The 23,037-nt window shown below is 49.2% G+C and overlaps 1 protein-coding gene across 5 annotated transcripts in view; it reads right to left on the bottom strand.

Annotated features, from left to right (window-relative positions):
* ZFAT (zinc finger and AT-hook domain containing) overlaps window positions 1–23,037 on the bottom strand; it is a 352,244-nt gene that overhangs the window by 96,333 nt on the left and 232,874 nt on the right. For all 5 annotated transcript variants that reach the window (XM_063921238.1, XM_063921235.1, XM_063921239.1 and 2 more), the window contains exons 9-11: window positions 22,779–22,928; window positions 22,388–22,561; window positions 20,064–20,152 (exon numbers count right to left, since the gene is read on the bottom strand). In XM_063921238.1, the coding sequence (XP_063777308.1) occupies window positions 20,064–20,152; window positions 22,388–22,561; window positions 22,779–22,928 (413 nt within the window). The remainder of the gene's footprint in view (window positions 1–20,063; window positions 20,153–22,387; window positions 22,562–22,778; window positions 22,929–23,037) is intronic.

Below are 23,037 nucleotides of genomic sequence, written 5' to 3'. Positions count from 1 at the left end.
AGATGGGAGGAAGTGGGGGAGAGTAATATGGGAGGAAGAGAAAGATATGGGAGGAAGTGGTAGGGGAGAGAGGGAGGGAAGGAAAGAGAGAGATGGGAGGAAGTGGGGGAGAGTAATATGGGAGGAAGAGAGAAAGATATGGGAGTAAGTGGGAGAGAGAGAAAGGGAGGGGGGAGGAAGAGGGAGGGGGGAGGGAGCGCACAATGGGAGGGAGTGGAAGAGAAAGAGCGCACAATGGGAGGGAGTGGAAGAGAAAGAGCGCACAATGGGAGGGAGTGGAAGAGAAAGAGCGCACAATGGGAGGGAGTGGAAGAGAAAGAGCGAGCGATGGGAGGGAGTGGGAGAAAAACATCTGCGACTGTATGCCAGGAACATCAGCTGGAGAATGATGGGTCAAAAATAATAGTACTCGTATATGTAGACATGTCGCTAAGAAAGGTCTTGTTACAATGTTACTACAATAGTTAATCCAAACATAAAATTGCACATTATCCAAAATGAACGCATTAATCACATTACAGTCAGGGGGAGGGAAATTTTAATAGGATTTTAATTACCTACCGGTAAATCCTTTTCTCGTAGTCCGTAGAGGATGCTGGGATCCATATTAGTACCATCGGGTATAGACAGGTTCACCAGGAGCCATTGGCACTTTAAGAGTTTAATAGTGTGGGCTGGCTCCTCCCTCTATGCCCCTCCTACCAGACAGTCTAGAATCTGTGCACGAGGAGACGACATACTTCGAGAGAAGGAAATACACAGATAGTGGCGAGATTCATACCAGCTCACACAACAGGCAAATCCGGCTAACATGCCGGAAAACTCAGCAACAGCTGAAACAGTACTGAAACAGTAAATAATGCAGAATTAACCCAGGAACCAGGCAGTACTGAACTATAAAACCAATGCAGGAAAACGAAGTGCTGGGCGGGTGCCCAGCATCCTCTATGGACTACGAGAAAAGGAATTACCTGTAGGTAATTAAAATCATATTTTCTCTTACATCCTAGAAGATGCTGGGGTCCATATTAGTACCATGGGGATGTACCAAAGCTCCCAGAACGGGAGGGAGAGCGCGGAGGCTCCTGCAAAACTGCTTGACCAAACTTGAGGTTATCAGAGGCCAAAGTATTGAACCTGTAAAACTTAGCAAACGTGTTCGACCCAGACCAAGTAGCTGCTCAGCAAAGCTGTACAGCCGAAACACCCCGGGCAGCCGCCCATGTAGTGCCCACCTTATGAGTAGAGTGGGCCTTTACAGATTTTGGACACGACAATCCTGCCGTAGAATATGCATGCTGGATGGTGAACCTGATCCACCGTGAAATCGACTGCTTAGAAGCAGGACACCCAATTTTCTTGGGATCATAGAGGACAAACAGAGAATCCGATTCTCTATGACGCGCCGTTCTCTTCACATAAATTTTCAAATCCCTCACAACATACAAGGCTTTTTAAGCAATTGAGGAGTCAGTAGCCACTGGCACCACAATAGGTTGGTTGATATGAAAAGCTGATACAACCTTAGGCAGGAACTGCGGACGAGTCCCGAGTTCCGCCCTATCTTCATGGAAAATCAGATAGGGACTTTTACAAAGCCCCCAATTCCGACACGCGTCGAGCAGAAGCCAAGGCCAACAAAGTGACCGCCTTCCACGTGAGAAAGTTGATTTCAGCCTCCTGTAGAGGCTCAAACCAATCCGATTGCAGGAACTGCACACCACATCAAGATCCCAGGATGCCGTTGGCGCTACAAAGGGAGGCTGGATGTGCAGAACTCCTTTCAAAAAGGTCTGAACCTCAGGGAGGACAGCCAATTGTTTTTGGAAGAAAATGGACAAAGCTGAGATCTGGACTTAGATGGAGCCCAATCTCAGGCCCATATCCACAACACCTGCTTGCAGGAAAAGGAGAAAACGTTCAAGTTGAACCTCCACCGCAGGAAATTTCTTGGATTCACACCAAGAAACATATTTTTTCCAAATTCGATGGTAATGTTTAGACGTTACCCCCTTACTAGCCTGTATCAGGGTAGGAATAACCTCACTCGGGATAGCCTTCCGAGCTAAGATCTGGCGCTCAACTGCCATGCCGTCAAACGTAGCCGTGGTAAGTCTTGATAAGCGAACGGCCCCTGCAGTAGCCGATCCTCTTGAAGAGGTAAGGGCCATGGATCTTCCAACAGAAGATCCAGAAGATCAAGCAGTTCCGCGTACCAAGCCCTCCTTGGCCAGTCCGGAGCAATGAGGATTGCTAGAACCTTTGTTCTTTTTACAAGTTGAAGAACTCTTGGTATCAGAGGAAGTGGAGGGAACACATACACTGACGTGAACACCCACGGTGTTACCAGTGCGTCCACCGCCACTGCCTGTGGGTCTCTCGACCTGGAACAGTACCTCCGCAGCTTCTTGTTGAGGCGGGAGGCCATCATGTCTATGTGAGGAACCCCCACCAACCGTTTACCTCCTCGAACACCTCCGGATGGAGGCCCCACTCTCCTGGATGGAGATCGTGCTGAGGAAGTCTGCTTCCCAGTTGTCTAATCCCGGAGTGAAGATTGCTGACATCGCCACCGCGTGTCTTTCTGCCCAAAGGAGGATTTTTGACACCTCTGACATTGCAGCCCTGCTCTTCGTTCAGCCTTGTCGGTTTATGTAGGCCACTGTGGTCACGTTGTCCGACTGCGCCTGAACAGCCCGATCCTGTAGAAGGTGTGCTGCTTGCAGAAGGCCCTTGTATCAGGCCCTTAGCTCCAGGATGTTTATGGGGAGAAGGGATTCTTGATTCGACCACCTTCCTTGGAAGGTTTCCCCCTAAGCGACTGCTCCCCAACCTCTTAGACTTGCATCTGTGGTTAGAAGGATCCAGTTCTGAACTCCGAAACTTCGGCCCTCCAGAAGGTGTGGTAGTTGCAGCCACTAGAGGAGCGAAATCCTGGCTTTCGGTGACAGACGTATCCTCTGGTGCATATGTAGGTGAGATCCCGACCACTGGTCCAAGAGATCCAGCTGAAAGGATCGAGCATGAAACCTTCCGTACTGCAGAGCCTCGTAGGAGGCAACCATCTTCCCCAGAAGGCGGATGCACTGATGAACCGATACCTGGGTAGGCTTCAAGAAATCCCGGACCATTGTTTGAATAACCAATGCACCGGTAGAAACACCCTCTGCACTTCCGTGTCTAGGATCATCCCCAGGAAAGACAGCCTCCTTGACGGCTCCAGATGAGACTTTGGAAGGTTCAGGATCCAACTGTGCTCCTTGAGCAGTTGTGTCGTGAGAGCAATGGATCTTAATAACTTCTCCTTGGACAACGCCTTGATCAGGAGATCGTCCAGATATGGAATTATGTTCACACCTTGCTTGCGGAGGAGAACCATCATCTCTGCCATCACCTTGGTGAAGACCCTCGGTGCCGTGGAGAGACCGAACGGCAGTGCCTGAAACTGATAGTGATCGTCTAACAGTGCAAATCTGAGATACGCCTGATGCGGCGACCAAATGGGAATGTGGAGGTATGCATCCTTGATGTCCAGGGACACCAGGAACTCCTCCTCCATCAGTCCTGAGATGACAGCTCTCAGAGACTCCATCTTGAATCTGAACTCCCTGAGATAAGGGTTCAAAGATTTTAAGTTCAGAATTGGCCGTACCGAACCATCCGGCTTCGGTACCACGAAAAGGTTCGAATAGTGACCTTTGTTCCACTGATGAGGCGGAACTGGAACAATGACCTCGGACACTACCAATTTTTGGATAGCTTCCAGAAGAATTGTTCTGTCTGCCGGCAGAACTGGCAAGCCTGATTTGAAGAAAAGGTGAGGTGGGAGAGTTTGAAACTCCATCCTGTACCCCCTGGACACTATTTCCTGTACCCAAGGGTCCAGGCCAGATGACATACAGACGTGGCTGAAATGCCGGAGTCTTGCTCCCACCTGACCTTCCTCCAGGCTGTGCTGTCCACCGTCATGCGGAGGACTTGGAGGTACCAGAAGCAGGCTTCTGGTCTTGGGAACCTGTGGGAGCAGGCTTTTTGTCTTTAGCACGACCACCTCTGAAGAAGGTGTGAGAAGGCTTGTTCTTTCTAGGCCTCGCGGGCCGAAAGGACTGTGACGTGGCTGGTGTAAAAGGCTTCTTCGTAGCCGGTGCAGCTGAGGGAAGAAAAGGAGGAGACTTACCCGCGGTAGCCGTGGCAATCCACGCATCCAACGCCTCCCCAAAGAGAGCCTGACCTGTATAGGGCAGGCCCTCCACACTTTTCCTGGATTCCTCGTCCGCAGACCATTGGCGCAGCCAGAGACCCCTGCGAGCTGAGACGGACATGGAGGAGATCCCCGCAGCCATGGAACCCAGGTCCTTCATGGAATCTTCCAGGAACCCTGCAGAATCCTGAATATTACGTAAAAATACATCAACGTCACCTATATCCATCGTAGTCAAGTCCTCCTGCAGAGTGATTGACCATCTGGCTATAGCTCTAGAAATCCATGCACAGGCAATGGTAGGCCGCAGTATAGCCCCTGACGCCGTGTAAATGGATTTGAGCGTAGCATCCACCTTGCGATCTGCCGGGTCCTTCAACGTGGTAGATCCCGGGACTGGTAAAACCACCTGTTTTGACCACCTGGAGACAGAGGCGTCAACTATCGGCGGAGACTCACACTTCTTTCTATCTTCCTCTGGGAAGGGAAAAGCAACCAAGACCATCTTAGGGATCTGGAATTTTTTCTCTGGATTTTCCCAGGCTTTATCAAAGATAGCATTTAATTCCTTAGATGCTGGGAAGGTGAGAGGGGCCTTTTTACTGTCCGTGAAAAAGGCCTCCTCAACCTGCTCAGGAGTTGTGTCAGAAATGTGCAACACATCCCGTACGGCCTCAATCATCAACTGCACCTCCTTTGCAAGTGATGCCGTCCCCCTCGACACATCCCCGTCACCGTCTGCAGTGTCAGATTCAGTGACAGTGTCATCCTGCATAATCTTGGCAGGTGCACGTTTGTGAGAATGTACCGCAGGGGACCCTGGAGGAGCAGTATCAGACCATACAACCATAGAGGATTGCAATACCTGAGTTGCATGTTCAGTTCTTGCAACCCTTTCAGAAATCTGAGAAATAGTCCCCCTAAGAGAGGCTAACCACTCTGGTTCTCTAGCTGGGATCTGCGCTACAACAGTGCAATCCTGATTACATGGGATGGGATCTTCCTGAGAAGATAAACCCTCTGCAGCATATGAAACAGAGTCTCTAGACATGTTTGCTAATACACACCACTCACCCCACATACACACAGGGTACTGGACAGAGTCCCCCCCCCTCCCCCCCAAGAATGGCAGAGACGCACAGAGATTGGAGCCAACCCACACACAGCGCTATTACAGGTATAGGGAGACCCTAAACCAGCACTGACTGTGTCCCTTAAAAGGTGACACAGCCTTTACACAGCCTCCCCTCCCTTCTACAACCCCCTGGTACCGTACAGATATCTGGAGTTGCACTGGAGGGACTGCTCTTCCACTTGAATCCGGCTGCAGGCCGGAAAATGGCGCTGAAACGCTGCTGGGCCCGCTCTGAGAAGCTCCGCCCCCTTAATGGCGTTGTCTTCCCGCTCTTCAAGATTATACTGGCCTGAGGTTTTTGTGTGCTGGCTGAGATCCTCAGACCCCGACAGGCTGAAATGGTCAGTGTAGGGTCAGGCGCTGACTCAGGGCACCCCTCACAGCGCCGCACCTATGTACCGCTGAGCCGTCCGGGAGCGCAGTTAATACTGCGCTACTACCCTGTAGCCACCATTTTCACACCGACCCCCCGCTTGTTAGGGGGGACGGTGACTCACTCGCCACACTTCAGCTCTGCAAGGGGGTGGCGGCATGCTGCTGGGGCGAGCGTTCCCCTGTGGCGGGGAGCGATCTATCCCCTCTGGAGCTCAATGTCCAGTCAGCGGAGACAGTGGCTCAGACCCCGCAGGGCGGATACTGCTCCCCCCCTCAGTCCATCGATGCAGGGAGGCTGTTGCCAGCAGCCTCCCTGTAAAATAAAAAACTCTAAGAAAACTTTTACTAAGAAAGCTCTGTAGAGCTCCCCTAGCTGTGACCGGCTCCTCCGGGCACATTTTCTAAAACCGAGTCTGGTAGGAGGGTCATAGAGGGAGGAGCCAGCCCACATTATTAAACTCTTAAAGTGCCAATGGCTCCTGGTGGACCTGTCTATACCCCATGGTACTAATATGGACCCCAGCATCCTCTAGGACGTAAGAGAAAAACCTCTATGAATTTAGTTAACTAAAATGAAAAACAAAAAAAATATAATATATGAACAAGTGTGTAAATATATCACATTACATAGTAAATTAACTGCATGTTTTTAATTATTCATCTACTGTAATTATTTGCTAAGTTAACATTCAGAGTTTATACATTCTTATAAAAGGAATAAGATGAGTGCAATGTTAAGGCCATAACATGAGGCTTAGGAAGAAAAGGCTGACGGTCAGTACGAGCAGGAACACTCAGGATGGTACTGCCGCACACATGCAGGTTGTGCAGACCTGGGGATAATGAGGCCACACGCAGGAAAAGAAAGAATGCACACATGCAGGAAGGGGAATAATGCACACATGCAGACCTGGGGATAATGAGGCCACACGCAGGAAGAGGAAGAAGGCACACAAGCGTACCTGGGGATAATGAGGCCACACGCAGGAGGAGGAAGAAGGCTCACATGCAGACCTGGGGATAATGAGGCCACACGCAGGATAAGGAAGAATGCACAAATGCAGACATGTAGATAATGAGGCCACACGCAGGATGAGGAAGAATGCACACATGCAGACATGCAGATAATGAGGCCACACGCAGGAAGGGAAATAATGCACGCATGCAGACCTGGGGATAATGAGGCCACACACAGGATGAGGAAGAATGCACACATGCAGACCTGGGGATAATGAGGCCACACGCAGGAAAAAGAAGAATGCACACATGCAGACCTGGGCATAATGATGCCACACGCAGGAAAAGAAAGAATGCACATATGCAGACCTGGGGATAATGAGGCCACACGCAAGAAGGGGAATAATGCACACATGCAGACCTGGGGTTAATGAGGCCACACGCAGGATGAGGAAGAATGCACACATGCAGACCTGGGGATAATGAGGCCACACGCAGGAAGAGGAAGAAGGCACACATGCAGACCTGGGGATAATGAGGCCACACGCAGGAAGAGGAAGAAGGCACACATGCAGACCTGGGGATAATGAGGCCACACGCAGGAAGAGGAAGAAGGCACACATGCAGACCTGGGGATAATGAGGCCACACGCAGGAAGAGGAAGAAGGCATACATGCAGACCTGGGGATAATGAGGCCACAAACAGGATGAAGAAGAATGCACACATGCAGACCTGGGGATAATGAGGCCACACGCAGGAAGAGGACACACATGCCGCTCTTCCCTGGAACACATGTATCCTGGATGCCCGTTGACTCCAGATAGATATACAACTGGGATAGTTGGGCGGCATTGACTCTTTTTCAATGGACCCTTGCTGTGACACTCGCTGTGCACTGACACTTCCCATAGACTGCATCTCAGTAAGAAACTATCAGTGCTACTTCCAGTATGCAGAAGTAATTGGACACAAATTCCTGTTTTATACTAAGAACAGCCTCACTATAGGATTACATTCGGCATGACTAGAAGAGCCAACTGCTACATAACCTTTATAAAATTCACAAAACAGGCTATTATAAAGTTTTTGTTGGAGGGAGATTGCGGAGGAGGAAAGGGAGAGCCTGTGGTAGAGAGGTTAGAGGCAGACTGCAGAGGAAAAGTATGTGGAAGCGAGGTCAGAGGCATTCTGCAGAGGGAGAGTATGTGGTAGGGAGGTCAGAGGCACACTGCAGAGGGAGAGTATGTGGTAGGGAGGTCAGAGGCACACTGCAGAGGGAGAGTATGTGGTAGGGAGGTCAGAGGCACACTGCAGAGGGAGAGTATGTGGTAGGGAGGTCAGAGGCACACTGCAGAGGGAGAGTATGTGGTAGGGAGGTCAGAGGCACACTGCAGAGGGAGAGTATGTGGTAGGGAGGTCAGAGGCACACTGCAGAGGGAGAGTATGTGGTAGGGAGGTCAGAGGCACACTGCAGAGGGAGAGTATGTGGTAGGGAGGTCAGAGGCACACTACAGAGTGAGAGTATGTGGTAGCGAGGTCAGAAGCACACTGCAGAGGGCGAATATGTTGTAGCGAGGTCAGAGGCACACTGCAGAGGGAGAGCATGTGGTAGGGAGGTCAGAAGCACACTGCAGAGGGAAAGTATGTGGTAGGGAGGTCAGAGGCACACTGCAGAGGGAGAGAATGTGGTAGGGAGGTCAGAAGCACACTGCAGAGGGCGAATATGTTGTAGCGAGGTCAGAGGCACACTGCAGAGGGAGAGTATGTTGTAGCGAGGTCAGAGGCACACTGCAGAGGGAGAGTATGTGGTAGGGAAGTCAGAAGCACACTGCAGAGGGCGAGAATGTGGTAGGGAGGTCAGAGGCACACTGCAGAGGGTGGTAGGGAGGTCAAAGGCACACTGCAGAGAGTGAGTATGTTGAAGCGAGGTCAGAGGCACTCTGCAGAGGGAGAGTATGTTGTAGCGAGGTCAGAGGCACACTGCAGAGGGAGAGTATGTTGTAGCGAGGTCAGAGGCACACTGCAGAGGGAGAGTATGTGGTAGGGAGGTCAGAAGCACACTGCAGAGGGCGAGAATGTTGTAGCGAGGTCAGAGGCACTCTGCAGAGGGAGAGTATGTGGTAGGGAGGTCAGAAGCACACTGCAGAGGGAGAGTATGTTGTAGCGAGGTCAGAGGCACACTGCAGAGGGAGAGTATGTGGTAGGGAGGTCAGAGGCACACTGCAGAGGGAGAGTATGTGGTAGGGAGGTCAGAGGCACACTGCAGAGGGAGAGTATGTGGTAGGGAGGTCAGAGGCACACTGCAGAGGGAGAGTATGTTGTAGCGAGGTCAGAGGCACACTGCAGAGGGAGAGTATGTTGTAGCGAGGTCAGAGGCACACTGCAGAGGGAGAGTATGTGGTAGGGAGGTCAGAAGGACACTGCAGAGGGCGAGAATGTTGTAGCGAGGTCAGAGGCACTCTGCAGAGGGAGAGTATGTGGTAGGGAGGTCAGAGGCACTCTGCAGAGGGAGAGTATGTGGTAGGGAGGTCAGAGGCACACTGCAGAGGGAGAGTATTTTGTAGCGAGGTCAGAGGCACACTGCAGAGGGAGAGTATGTGGTAGGGAGGTCAGAGGCACACTGCAGAGGGAGAGTATGTGGTAGGGAGGTCAGAGGCACACTGCAGAGGGAGAGTATGTGGTAGGGAGGTCAGAGGCACACTGCAGAGGGAGAGAATGTGGTAGGGAGGTCAGAGGCACACTGCAGAGGGAGAGTATGTGGTAGCGAGGTCAGAAGCACACTGCAGAGGGCGAATATGTTGTAGCGAGGTCAGAGGCACACTGCAGAGGGAGAGCATGTGGTAGGGAGGTCAGAAGCACACTGCAGAGGGAAAGTATGTGGTAGGGAGGTCAGAGGCACACTGCAGAGGGAGAGAATGTGGTAGGGAGGTCAGAAGCACACTGCAGAGGGCGAATATGTTGTAGCGAGGTCAGAGGCACACTGCAGAGGGAGAGTATGTTGTAGCGAGGTCAGAGGCACACTGCAGAGGGAGAGTATGTGGTAGGGAGGTCAGAAGCACACTGCAGAGGGCGAGAATGTGGTAGGGAGGTCAGAGGCACACTGCAGAGGGTGGTAGGGAGGTCAGAGGCACACTGCAGAGGGAGAGTATGTGGTAGGGAGGTCAGAGGCACACTGCAGAGGGAGAGTATGTGGTAGGGAGGTCAGAGGCACACTGCAGAGGGAGAGTATGTTGTAGCGAGGTCAGAGGCACACTGCACAGGGAGAGTATGTGGTAGGGAGGTCAGAAGCACACTGCAGAGGGCGAGAATGTTGTAGCGAGGTCAGAGGCACTCTGCAGAGGGAGAGTATGTGGTAGGGAGGTCAGAGGCACACTGCAGAGGGAGAGTATGTTGTAGCGAAGTCAGAGGCACACTGCAGAGGGAGAGTATGTGGTAGGGAGGTCAGAGGCACACTGCAGAGGGTGAGAATGTTGTAGCGAGGTCAGAGGCACTCTGCAGAGGGAGAGTATGTGGTAGGGAGGTCAGAGGCACACTGCAGAGGGAGAGTATGTTGTAGCGAGGTCAGAGGCACTCTGCAGAGGGAGAGGATGTGGTAGGGAGGTCAGAGGCACACTGCAGAGGGAGAGTATGTGGTAGGGAGGTCAGAGGCACTCTGCAGAGGGAGAGTATGTGGTAGGGAGGTCAGAGGCACACTGCAGAGGGAGAGTATGTTGTAGCGAGGTCAGAGGCACACTGCAGAGGGAGAGTATGTGGTAGCGAGGTCAGAGACACACCGCAGAGGGTGAGAGGGAGGTTATGAATATTCTTATACCCCGGACTGTCATGATGCCTCGAGGACAGAGTTTTGGAATAACTGGTGTATGGTCTACATGACACAACATACCAGGAAAAACTAAAAAAAAAAATGCAACATGTGTATTGCGGCATCCTCTTTGGGGTGGTGGTGGTAAGGGTGGGCAGGGTGTGCATGTGATAAAAGCTGTCATAGAAAACATGGTTTTTAACAATGTGCAGGAGGCCGTCATCCAGCAAAGGAAGAGCAGCGGTAGTACGAGGGTGTATGGCCTGAATCTGGAGAGTAACTGTTGGGGAAATTGAGGAATACTGTAATTAAACAGTAGTAAATAGCTATAAATAGTATTAGCAACCAAAATGGCAGAGTCTAGTACAGGAGGGGAATTATAAGAGGCAGAGACTAATCAAATTAATTATTCTATTGCCTAATCAGTCTACGTTGTACGGATATGATATACAGGGTAATAATGAGCTCAGTAATCAGGCATGTCAAAGCAAAGTCAAATGAGTTAGCTGAAATAAGAATAATGGACACAAGCTTTTATTATTCATTAGTTATTAAATAGTCAGTCTCATGTAATTTATGCCCTCCAAGGTAGTTTACAGAATTTAATACATTAATGTAGAAAAAAATACTTTGGAAAATGTAGTAATATGATGTTACAGTGAAGGAGAGTTAAACTCCGGTAATTACAGGTGCCTAGAAATTCCCCAAAAAATATATATATTTTTTTTTAAAGTTGCAGAATTTAAATCACTACAACTTGTGATTGACAGGTGGCAGTAAAGAGCTCTTCCTTTCAATTTGAGTAAAAGACGTTCTACAAGGGTACATTTCCAATGCATCACACTGGATTTATATTTAATCTGGGTACAACACTGACTACAGTATATCGTCCCGATATGTTGTTTGCTGCCAAATCGGGACAACATATCGGCCGGATCGTCTAATGTGTACCAGCAATTTGCGCGCTCCCACGGTCACATGCAATATATATCGCATGCGGCACCTGACTCTCTGAATCTGTTTAAAGATGAAGCGGCACCTGCGTTTTTCCAAGCCAAGTTCCGTTGTGCTTCATATACAGATTCAGTGGCGCACAGACACACAAGCGTCGCACATCAAATTAATCAGCAGCGTCTCCTGGTGCGTCCTAGACGCATCACGTTGAGACTAAGATGCAAATTCAGGTGAGAAAGATGCTCTGCGCAAGTAGTGCTGCACGGGACCTGTCGCGCCAAGAAGGGCTGTTTGGCGCAAATGCAACAATAGTGTATGAGTACACATTTGTATAGAGCAAAATGACTATAGTCAGTTGGGGTAGGGTAAAAAATGGCGGCTGTCAGGAGACCAACAGTGGCATCCCGACAGTCAAAATCCCGACAAGGGGTGGTAAGTAGTCTAACATTCCCCCTACTATACCCTAACCCTCCCTTTTAGGTGCCTAACCCTAACCTTCCCCCCATCGCAGACTAACCCTAAACCCCCTCCGGGTGGTGCCTAAACCTACCCCCCCCCCCCCTCTCCCCCTAAACCATACCGTACCCCCCTCCTCCGCACCCTAAACCTTACCGTAACCCCCACCCCACAGCCTAACCCTAAACCCACTCCCATCCCCGGCGTAGTACTTACCCACCCGACTGTCTCGACGTTCGAGATTCCAATGGTCGGTATTCCGGCGTGGTGTCCTGGCCCCTTTCAGGATTCCAGCGTCGGCATTCTATCATATGTCGGGATTCTGTCGCCGGTATCTTGTGCGCAGGGATTGTAACTGCATCCTTCAGTAACTGCAGCACGTGGCTGAATTGATTCTACAAACTTCCTGTGTTACTCAGTAAATGTATTTGGCACATCACCAAGTGGTCACTGGGTGCAGCCAGAAAGTCTGATGTATACAGGTTTTTAGGAAATAAAAACAAAATAGCTTCCTTTCACGTAAAAATAAGAATTTACTTACCGATAATTCTATTTCTCATAGTCCGTAGTCGATGCTGGGGACTCCGAAAGGACCATGGGGAATAGCGGCTCCGCAGGAGACTGGGCACAAAAGTAAAAGCTTTAGGACTACCTGGTGTGCACTGGCTCCTCCCCCTATGACCCTCCTCCAAGCCTCAGTTAGGATACTGTGCCCGGACGAGCGTACACAATAAGGAAGGATTTTGAATCCCGGGTAAGACTCATACCAGCCACACCAATCACACCGTACAACTTGTGATCTGAACCCAGTTAACAGCATGATAACAGAAGGAGCCTCTGAAAAGATGGCTCACAACAAATAATAACCCGATTTTTGTAACAATAACTATGTACAAGTATTGCAGACAATCCGCACTTGGGATGGGCGCCCAGCATCCACTACGGACTATGAGAAATAGAATTATCGGTAAGTAAATCTTATTTTCTCTGACGTCCTAGTGGATGCTGGGGACTCCGAAAGGACCATGGGGATTATACCAAAGCTTCCAAACGGGCGGGAGAGTGCGGATGACTCTGCAGCACCGAATGAGAGAACTCCAGGTCCTCCTCAGCCAGGGTATCAAATTTGTAGAATTTAGCAAACGTGTTTGCCCCTGACCAAGTAGCTGCTCGGCAAAGTTGTAAAGCCGAGACCCCTCGGGCAGTCGCCCAAGATGAGCCCACTTTCCGTGTGGAATGGGCTTTTACAGATTTTGGCTGTGGCAGGCCTGCCACAGAATGTGCAAGCTGAATTGTACTACAAATCCAACGAGCAATAGTCTGCTTAGAAGCAGGAGCACCCAGCTTGTTGGGTGCATACAGGATAAACAGCGAGTCAGATTTTCTGACTCCAGCCGTCCTGGAAACATATATTTTCAGGGCCCTGACTACGTCCAGCAACTTGGAATCCTCCAAGTCCCTAGTAGCCGCAGGTACCACAATAGGCTGGTTTAAGTGAAACGCTGAAACCACCTTAGGGAGAAATTGAGGACGAGTCCTCAATTCTGCCCTGTCCGTATGAAAAATTAGGTAAGGGCTTTTATAGGATAAAGCCGCCAATTCTGAGACACGCCTGGCTGAAGCCAGGGCTAACAGCATTACCACTTTCCATGTGAGATATTTTAAGTCCACAGTGGTGAGTGGTTCAAACCAATGTGATTTTAGGAACCCCAAAACTACATTGAGATCCCAAGGTGCCACTGGAGGCACAAAAGGAGGCTGTATATGCAGTACCCCCTTGACAAACGTCTGAACTTCAGGAACTGAAGCTAGTTCTTTTTGGAAGAATATCGACAGGGCCGAAATTTGAACCTTAATGGACCCTAATTTTAGGCCCATAGACAGTCCTGTTTGCAGGAAATGCAGGAAACGACCCAGTTGAAATTCCTCTGTAGGGGCCTTCCTGGCCTCACACCACGCAACATATTTACGCCAAATACGGTGATAATGTTGCACAGTTACATCCTTCCTGGCTTTGATCAGGGTAGGGATGACTTCATCCGGAATGCCTTTTTCCTTCAGGATCCGGCGTTCAACCGCCATGCCGTCAAACGCAGCCGCGGTAAGTCTTGGAACAAACAGGGTCCCTGCTGGAGCAGGTCCTTTCTTAGAGGTAGAGGCCACGGGTCTTCCGTGAGCATCTCTTGAAGTTCCGGGTACCAAGTCCTTCTTGGCCAATCCGGAGCAACGAGTATAGTCCTTACTCCTCTCCTTCTTATGATTCTCAGTACCTTGGGTATGAGAGGCAGAGGAGGGAACACATACACTGACTGGTACACCCACGGTGTTACCAGAGCATCCACAGCTATTGCCTGAGGGTCCCTTGACCTGGCGCAATATCTGTCCAGTTTTTTGTTGAGGCGGGACGCCATCATGTCCACCTTTGGTTTTTCCCAACGGTTCACAATCATGTGGAAGACTTCTGGGTGAAGTCCCCACTCCCCCGGGTGGAGGTCGTGTCTGCTGAGGAAGTCTGCTTCCCAGTTGTCCACTCCCGGAATGAACACTGCTGACAGTGCTATCACATGATTTTCCGCCCAGCGAAGAATCCTTGCAACTTCCGTCATTGCCCTCCTGCTTCTTGTGCCGCCCTGTCTGTTTACGTGGGCGACTGCCGTGATGTTGTCCGACTGGATCAACACCGGCTGACCCTGAAGCAGAGGCCTTGCCTGACTTAGGGCATTGTAAATGGCCCTTAGTTCCAGGATATTTATGTGAAGTGACGTTTCCATGCTTGACCACAAGCCCTGGAAATTTCTTCCCTGTGTGACTGCTCCCCAGCCTCTCAGGCTGGCATCCGTGGTCACCAGGACCCAGTCCTGAATGCCGAATCTGCGGCCCTCTAGAAGATGAGCACTCTGTAACCACCACAGGAGAGACACCCTTGTCCTTGGAGACAGGGTTAACCGCTGATGCATTTGAAGATGCGATCCGGACCATTTGTCCAGCAGATCCCACTGAAAAGTTCTTGCGTGGAATCTGCCGAATGGAATCGCTTCGTAAGAAGCCACCATTTTTCCCAGGACCCTTGTGCATTGATGCACTGACACTTGGCCTGGTTTTAGGAGGTTCCTGACTAGGTCGGATAACTCCCTGGCTTTCTCCTCCGGGAGAAACACCTTTTTCTGGACTGTGTCCAGAATCATCCCTAGGAACAGCAGACGTGTCGTCGGAATCAGCTGCGATTTTGGAATATTTAGAATCCACCCGTGCTGTCGTAGTACTACTTGAGATAGTGCTACTCCGACCTCTAACTGTTCTCTGGACCTTGCCCTTATCAGGAGATCGTCCAAGTAAGGGATAATTAAAACTCCTTTTCTTCGAAGAAGAATCATCATTTCGGCCATTACCTTGGTAAAGACCCGGGGTGCCGTGGACAATCCAAACGGCAGCGTCTGAAACTGATAGTGACAGTTCTGTACCACAAACCTGAGGTACCCTTGGTGAGAAGGGCAAATTGGGACATGGAGGTAAGCATCCTTGATGTCCAGAGACACCATATAGTCCCCTTCTTCCAGGTTCGCTATCACTGCTCTGAGTGACTCCATCTTGAATTTGAACCTTTGTATGTAAGTGTTCAAGGATTTCAGATTTAAAATAGGTCTCACCGAGCCGTCCGGCTTCGGTACCACAAACAGCGTGGAATAATACCCCTTTCCCTGTTGTAGGAGGGGTACCTTGATTATCACCTGCTGGGAATACAGCTTGTGAATGGCTTCCAATACCGCCTCCCTGTCGGAGGGAGACGTTGGTAAAGCAGACTTCAGGAACCGGCGAGGGGGAGACGTCTCGAATTCCAATTTGTACCCCTGAGATACTACCTGCAGGATCCAGGGGTCCACTTGCGAGTGAGCCCACTGCGCGCTGAAAATCTTGAGACGGGCCCCCACCGTGCCTGAGTCCGCTTGTAAGGCCCCAGCGTCATGCTGAGGACTTGGCAGAAGCGGGGGAGGGCTTCTGTTCCTGGGAAGAGGCTGCCTGCTGCAGTCTTTTTCCCCTTCCTCTGCCCCGGGGCAGATATGAGTGGCCTTTTGCCCGCTTGCCCTTATGGGGACGAAAGGACTGAGCCTGAAAAGACGGTGTCTTTTTCTGCTGAGAGGTGACCTGGGGTAAAAAGGTGGATTTCCCAGCCGTTGCCGTGGCCACCAGGTCCGATAGACCGACCCCAAATAACTCCTCCCCTTTATACGGCAATACTTCTATATGCCGTTTGGAATCCGCATCACCTGACCACTGTCGCGTCCATAACCCTCTTCTGGCAGAAATGGACAGCGCACTTACTCTTGATGCCAGAGTGCAAATATCCCTCTGTGCATCTCGCATATATAGAAATGCATCCTTTAAATGCTCTATAGTCAATAATATACTGTCCCTGTCCAGGGTATCAATATTTTCAGTCAGGGAATCCGATCAAGCCACCCCAGCACTGCACATCCAGGCTGAGGCGATTGCTGGTCGCAGTATAATACCAGTATGTGTGTATATACTTTTTAGGCTATTTTCCAGCTTCCTATCAGCTGGTTCCTTGAGGGCGGCCGTATCAGGAGACGGTAACGCCACTTGTTTTGATAAGCGTGTGAGCGCCTTATCTACCCTAGGGGGTGTTTCCCAACGCGCCCTAACCTCTGGCGGGAAAGGATATAATGCCAATAATTTTTTAGAAATTAGCAGTTTTTTATCGGGGGAAACCCACGCTTCATCACACACCTCATTTAATTCATCTGATTCAGGAAAAACTACGGGTAGTTTTTTCACACCCCACATAATACCCTTTTTTGTGGTACTTGTAGTATCAGAAATGTTCAAAACCTCCTTCATTGCCGTGATCATGTAACGTGTGGCCCTACTGGAAAATACGTTTGTTTCCTCACCGTCGACACTGGAGTCAGTGTCCGTGTCTGGGTCTGTGTCGACCATCTGAGGTAACGGGCGCTTTAATGCCCCTGACGGTGTTTGAGACGCCTGTACAGGTAATAACTGATTTGCCGGCTGTCTCATGTCGTCAACAGTCTTTTGTAAAGTGCTGACACTATCACGTAATTCCTTCCATAAGACCATCCAGTCAGGTGTCGACTCCCTAGGGGGTGACATCACTATAACAGGCAATTGCTCCGCCTCCATACCATTTTCCTCCTCATACATGTCGACACAACGTACCGACACACAGCACACACACAGGGAATGCTCTGATAGAGGACAGGACCCCACTAGCCCTTTGGGGAGACAGAGGGAGAGTTTGCCAGCACACACCAGAGCGCTATATATATATACAGGGATAACCTTATATAAGTGTTTTTCCCTTATATAGCTGCTGTATAGATTTATCTGCCAAATTAGTGCCCCCCCCCCTTCTCTTGTTTTACCCTGTTTCTGTAGTGCAGGACTGCAGGGGAGAGTCAGGGAGCTTCCCTCCAACGGAGCTGTGAGGAAAAATGGCGCCAGTGTGCTGAGGAGATAGGCTCCGCCCCCTTCTCGGCGGCCTTTCTCCCGCTTTTTTAAGGAAAAATAGGCAGGGGTTAAATGCATCCATATAGCCCAGGAGCTATATGTGATGTATTTTTTGCCATATAAGGTGTTTTTATTGCGTCTCAGGGCGCCCCCCCCCCAGCGCCCTGCACCCTCAGTGACCGGAGTGTGAAGTGTGCTGAGAGCAATGGCGCACAGCTGCGGTGCTGTGCGCTACCTTATTGAAGACAGGACGTCTTCTGCCGCCGATTTTCCGGACCTCTTCAGTCTTCTGGCTCTGTAAGGGGGCCGGCGGCGCGGCTCTGGGACCCATCCATGGCTGGGCCTGTGATCGTCCCTCTGGAGCTAATGTCCAGTAGCCTAAGAAGCCCAATCCACTCTGCACGCAGGTGAGTTCGCTTCTTCTCCCCTTAGTCCCTCGGTGCAGTGAACCTGTTGCCAGCAGGATTCACTGAAAATAAAAAACCTATACTTAAACTTTTTACTAAGCAGCTCAGGAGAGCCACCTAGTGAGCACCCTTCTCGTTCGGGCACAAAAATCTAACTGAGGCTTGGAGGACGGTCATAGGGGGAGGAGCCAGTGCACACCAGGTAGTCCTAAAGCTTTTACTTTTGTGCCCAGTCTCCTGCGGAGCCGCTATTCCCCATGGTCCTTTCGGAGTCCCCAGCATCCACTAGGACGTCAGAGAAAGGTAAGATACTGCAGTACTTTGACTCAGATTTATGCCAATATTTAACATTGACAGATATTTGAGGATGCTATAAAAGTACGCATTACATTTTTATATTCTAAAGTGTGCTGCTGTTTTCATAAAAAGGAAAAAAAAAGGTTAAAATAAATCTCTTCAAAACAATCCTAGATGCTTCTCTACAAAGTCCTTTCTCTGAAGCCTATCTAATGTACAAAGCGTGTCTGCAAAATAAATTCCACCGCAAATGACATCTAAAACCTTCCAAAAATGAGATCCTGTGAGACAGGGAAAGCAGCGCTGTCTGCTCACATACCTGGATCCAAAAGAGGAAACGGATAGAAATTCAGGGGATGTTTCTCTGATAAACACGTCTTGTATCAACTTCAGGGAGCGGACATTAGGGAAATCTGAATTCCTTGTAAAGTCTCTAAGCCTGGAGAAGGGATAAAGCAGTGATAAGTGAAGGGTGATAACGCAGCAGCCAATCAGCTCCTGTCACTTTTCAAATCCGTAATGATTGGCTGGTGCGTTATCACCTTTTTTTACCATTTAATACTGCGTTATCACCTTCCACTTATCACTTCTTTATCACTTCTCCAGGCTTAGGGGTACATTTATTAAGCAGTGATGAGAACGGAGGAGTCAGTCAGTGGAGAAATTTCCCCATCAACCAATCAGCAGCTCTGTATCATTTTATAGCATGCAAATTATAGATGTTACTTCAGTGTTGATTGGTTGCCATGGGCAACTTCTCCACTGGCTCACTTCTCCGCTCTTATCACTGCTTAGTAAATGTACCTCTTAATACATCTGCCCCAAAATCTCCAGTGTGACCACAGTCTGCATGCCAGTCTGGCTGCACTCTCTGCGTCACCGGCATGACTACAGTGTGTGTGTGTGTCATTGTGTCGCCGATGCGGCTGCAATTCTTGCATACAATTTCGTCACCAAAGTCGCAGTTTCGTCAGTGGGGTTGTAGTGTGCGCATCGCAGTGTCGTCAGCATGTCTGTGTCATTAGTGCGCATTGCCATGTCACCAGTGTATCCGCAGCCTATGTTCCGCTACTCCGCCATCGTTGCATAAGTTGACAGCATTGTGCATCACAGTGTCACAATGGGAAGGAGTTAGCTGCCTGACAGCTGGGATCACGATGGTCAATATACCGACGCCGGGATCCCGATGGAGGATGCAATGCTGGCGCCCACACCTCGACTCCGATCGGAATGCCGGCTTCACATTACCGACAGCCAGCATCCCAAGTGTCCTCACAGAGAGACGCGCTGGCGTACTGCCACTAGGGAGGGGATTAGGTTTAGGCAGGACAAGAGGGTTAGGGTTAGGGACTGGGGAGGGAGGGTTAGGCATAGGCAGCGGGGAAGGGAGGGTTAGGGTTAGGCACCCAGAAGGGAGAGTTAGGGTAGGGAAAAGGTGAGCGTTAGGGGGCTGACGGGATTCTGATGGATGGGATGCCGCTGTTTGTATACGGACAGCCGGCATTCCGTCCATCGGCAAATCATACTGCATGGCCACAGTCTAGCCGTCACTGTGTCACCAGCTCAGCCGTCACAGTTTTCGCCAGAACTGAAGCAGTTTCTCGTCGCAGAGTTGCCTGCGTGGCTGCAGTGACCATGTGCCAATGAGCAACCGCATGAATAATTAATACAGACTTATAACTCAACTGAAAAATTACAAAAGCAATGACGTATTGTGTCACTGGAAAACAGCATATGTCGTATATGATATTTCATATGGAAAAAAGAAGAGACTGGAAATTCAATGAGAAGATTGGAGAAGGAAGAGGCTGTGAGGACAGGTGAGGTCATAGCGGAGAGGGAAGGGGAAGGTATCATGGGGGACGGAGGAGCTCTGGGATGATAAGGAGAAGATGGAGCAGAGAGAGCGGACAGGTGGATAGTGCGGGGTTACATCAGGGTACGGATACATTGGAAGAAGGGGAAGCAGTAACTATACAGCCATGTCTCACCTTGAAAGAGGTATGTTGCTCCATGTGACGGAGAAGCTGGGGTTTTTGGATTGCAGTGAAGTCACATATTGTGCATTTAAATTGCTTCCCTGGAATAAACACATTGAGAAAAGTTTGGTGATCAGCCCACAGACCACAGTATGGTGAGGACATGGACAGAACAGATAGGAATAGAATACAGCAGTGTTTCCCAACCACGGTCCTCAAGGCATACTAACAGTGCAGGTTTTAGTGATATCCAGGCTTAAGCACAGGTGACTTAATTAGTAGCTCAGTTATTTTGATTTAACCATCTGTGCTGCAGCCTGGATATAACTAAAACCTGCACTGTTGGTGTGCCTTGAGGACCGTGGTTGGGAATGCCTGGAATACAGAGTAGTAAGGAGATGACATCGGCATTGTACGATATAACGGTACGTATAACTACTCAAGAAACAATCAACAAACAGATACACATAAAAGGCAAAGCAACAACTATCTATAGATTATGCAAGTACGTATAAATCCTGTATAAAAGATCTGTATGAACAGAAAGCTCTGCTGCCCCCACTTCAGGGTCCATTAGAAATAGATGGATCCCCACTATAAATGATTGCAGATATTAGAGAGAGGTTAAGGTACTGTGCCTACAGCTTCGTGCATACTGTATCTTGTGGTGACCCGATGAGTCTTCAGACCTCTGCTGCCATCAGGGAAGGCCACCAGCTCTAATGTGGCAGCAGTAGGTTGTTGATGGACAACCAGCTGGTTGGGTGAAAAGTGGTCTCATAAACTCCGCCAATGCAGTCCAGGTTTTAAATGGATCCATGCTTGAGCACAGGTGTCTTAATTAGTACCTCGGCCAATTTGATTCAACCACCTGGACTCAAGCATGGATATCATGAAAACCTGGACCATAATCACAGAGTTTGGGATGTTGGTGGTGGTGGTGGGGGAGGGGGTTTTAAAGAGACAACACAACGTTGAGAGAAGCGATGACTGCACCTAACGTAGGACCTATAAGACCGGCAAGTAACAGTTTGCAATTGTGTCAAATAAACTCCACCCACAACCGAGTTTTCAGCAAGTAACCATATAAAGGTCCAGCGTACGCTGCACCGTAATCCTAACATCCCTACCTATGAGAACAGAAGCCACAAATTAGACAGAAGATTCCAATTTGGCCCTGCCCTAGAAGGAGCAATTACTTCTTCTACATCAATAGCCATAGAGCACAGTGTATGTCAGACCAGGGCTTACAATCTCTGGTCTACTTGGTAATGACAACATCTACAACAAAGATTGTGTTAGGAGTGACTACTACAGTGGTTCTGAAACTGGGTGCCACTGGCCACTTGTTAGGGAGCCACAGGTTGGTGGGTCCAGGGCCAAATCAAAGTATTAAAAGTCCGTGTGATTGGCAGAAAACCTGTTTTGGTTTTGCCTATCATAAAATATGTGGACAAACAGAAGTGCAGCCCCGTCCACATAACTGACCCCAAGGATGACATATAAGCACAATTTACTTAATAATAATTGCAGAATTTCTAAATAAGAAACTTTTTGTCTAGGTTTGTGGGTACTCTTGTGCGCCGTGATTGAAGAAAGTTTGGGAACAACTACATAGCTTTTAATAGAACCACGCGTTTCGCATCACAACAAAACTATTTGCTAAACATTTCCTCTGTGTTGTGTCTAATTAAGATAAATTAGAGAATACTGCATGTAGGATGTTTTTGTATCCGCTTTAATGCAACGGTATAATATATATTGCAATTACATCGCTACATCAGCCTGTCCGCAACCTAGAGATGTCCACCTCCACAGATTGATTTGGTTGGTTCTGGTCAAATGATAAAATTGGTTGGAGAGAAACTAAATCCATTTGACATGAATATGGATCAAAGGTTTTCCTGATTCTATTTAATCTTAATCTTTATTTTGTTAAAGTCTTACCACCCAGACTGATTACCTAAATTGCCAGCCCAGTCAACTGCTGATATTACCTTACATCACAGGTTCTCAAACTCGGTCCTCAGGACCCCACACGGTTCATGTTTTACCAGGTCACCTGTAGATTTTTAAAATGTGACAATTGGTGATGCACAGTGCACCTTCTAGGTTACTTGGAAAACGTGAACCATATGGGGTCCTGACGACCGAGTTTGAGAACCACTGCCCTACATGAAACCTAGTGGACAGGACTCCATTAATATAAAGAATTACACCCACATCTCCTCCCTGGCCAATGTGATTTACAATTTATCAGACAAAGCAAAGTGGACTTCCGATGGACAGCACAGGCACTTTAATTCATATTTTCCATGTAGCCCCCCCATACTCACCCCCAGCCGTGTGAAGGAGTTTGTGACTCTTCAGGGTTCCTTTGGATTTGAACTTTTTGCCGCACAAATCGCAGAGGTGAGTTTTCTCTGTATTATGGCGATTCATGTGCGCCTTCAGGTTACTCTTGCTGCGAGTGGCGTAGTCACACAAGGTGCATTTAAATGGCTTCAGACCTGCACGGAACACAGAAATGATCAGAGTTAGCACTGCACAACGCTCAGGGAGTATACAGTCTATACACAAAGCCTAGCGGACTCAGCGGTGGGCATTCAGTAAATGGAGCCTACCAATTATTTAAAGAGTGACATCTTGGGCAAAGAAAATAAAATTGTAAAACTCCTTTTGTTTTTTTACACCAAGAACACAGAACGTAATAAATAAACTTAATACCTTCATGGGCCCATATATGTCGCTGTAGATCTGAGCCATTCTTCATGAAATACGAGTCACAGTACGGGCACTTTGCGGCTCTTTTCCCGATCAGACCTTTAAGTTGAACTCTGCGTCCGAGAACCTCGGATATTAAATTTGCAGAAATATCTAAATGGAGGAAAGATTAGAGAAACTCTTATACAGCAGTTGGAACACTGGCGTAAAGGCGCTGTGAGCTGAGATGAAAGAGAGCGTTTATTTGTAAGTTGTGTTTTAA

The sequence above is a fragment of the Pseudophryne corroboree genome, chromosome 5, assembly GCF_028390025.1.
Source record: "Pseudophryne corroboree isolate aPseCor3 chromosome 5, aPseCor3.hap2, whole genome shotgun sequence".
Classification (NCBI taxonomy): Eukaryota; Metazoa; Chordata; class Amphibia; order Anura; family Myobatrachidae; genus Pseudophryne; species Pseudophryne corroboree.
The sequence above is the reverse complement of the archived record's forward strand: the minus strand, read 5'-3'. Positions and strand labels throughout refer to the sequence as shown.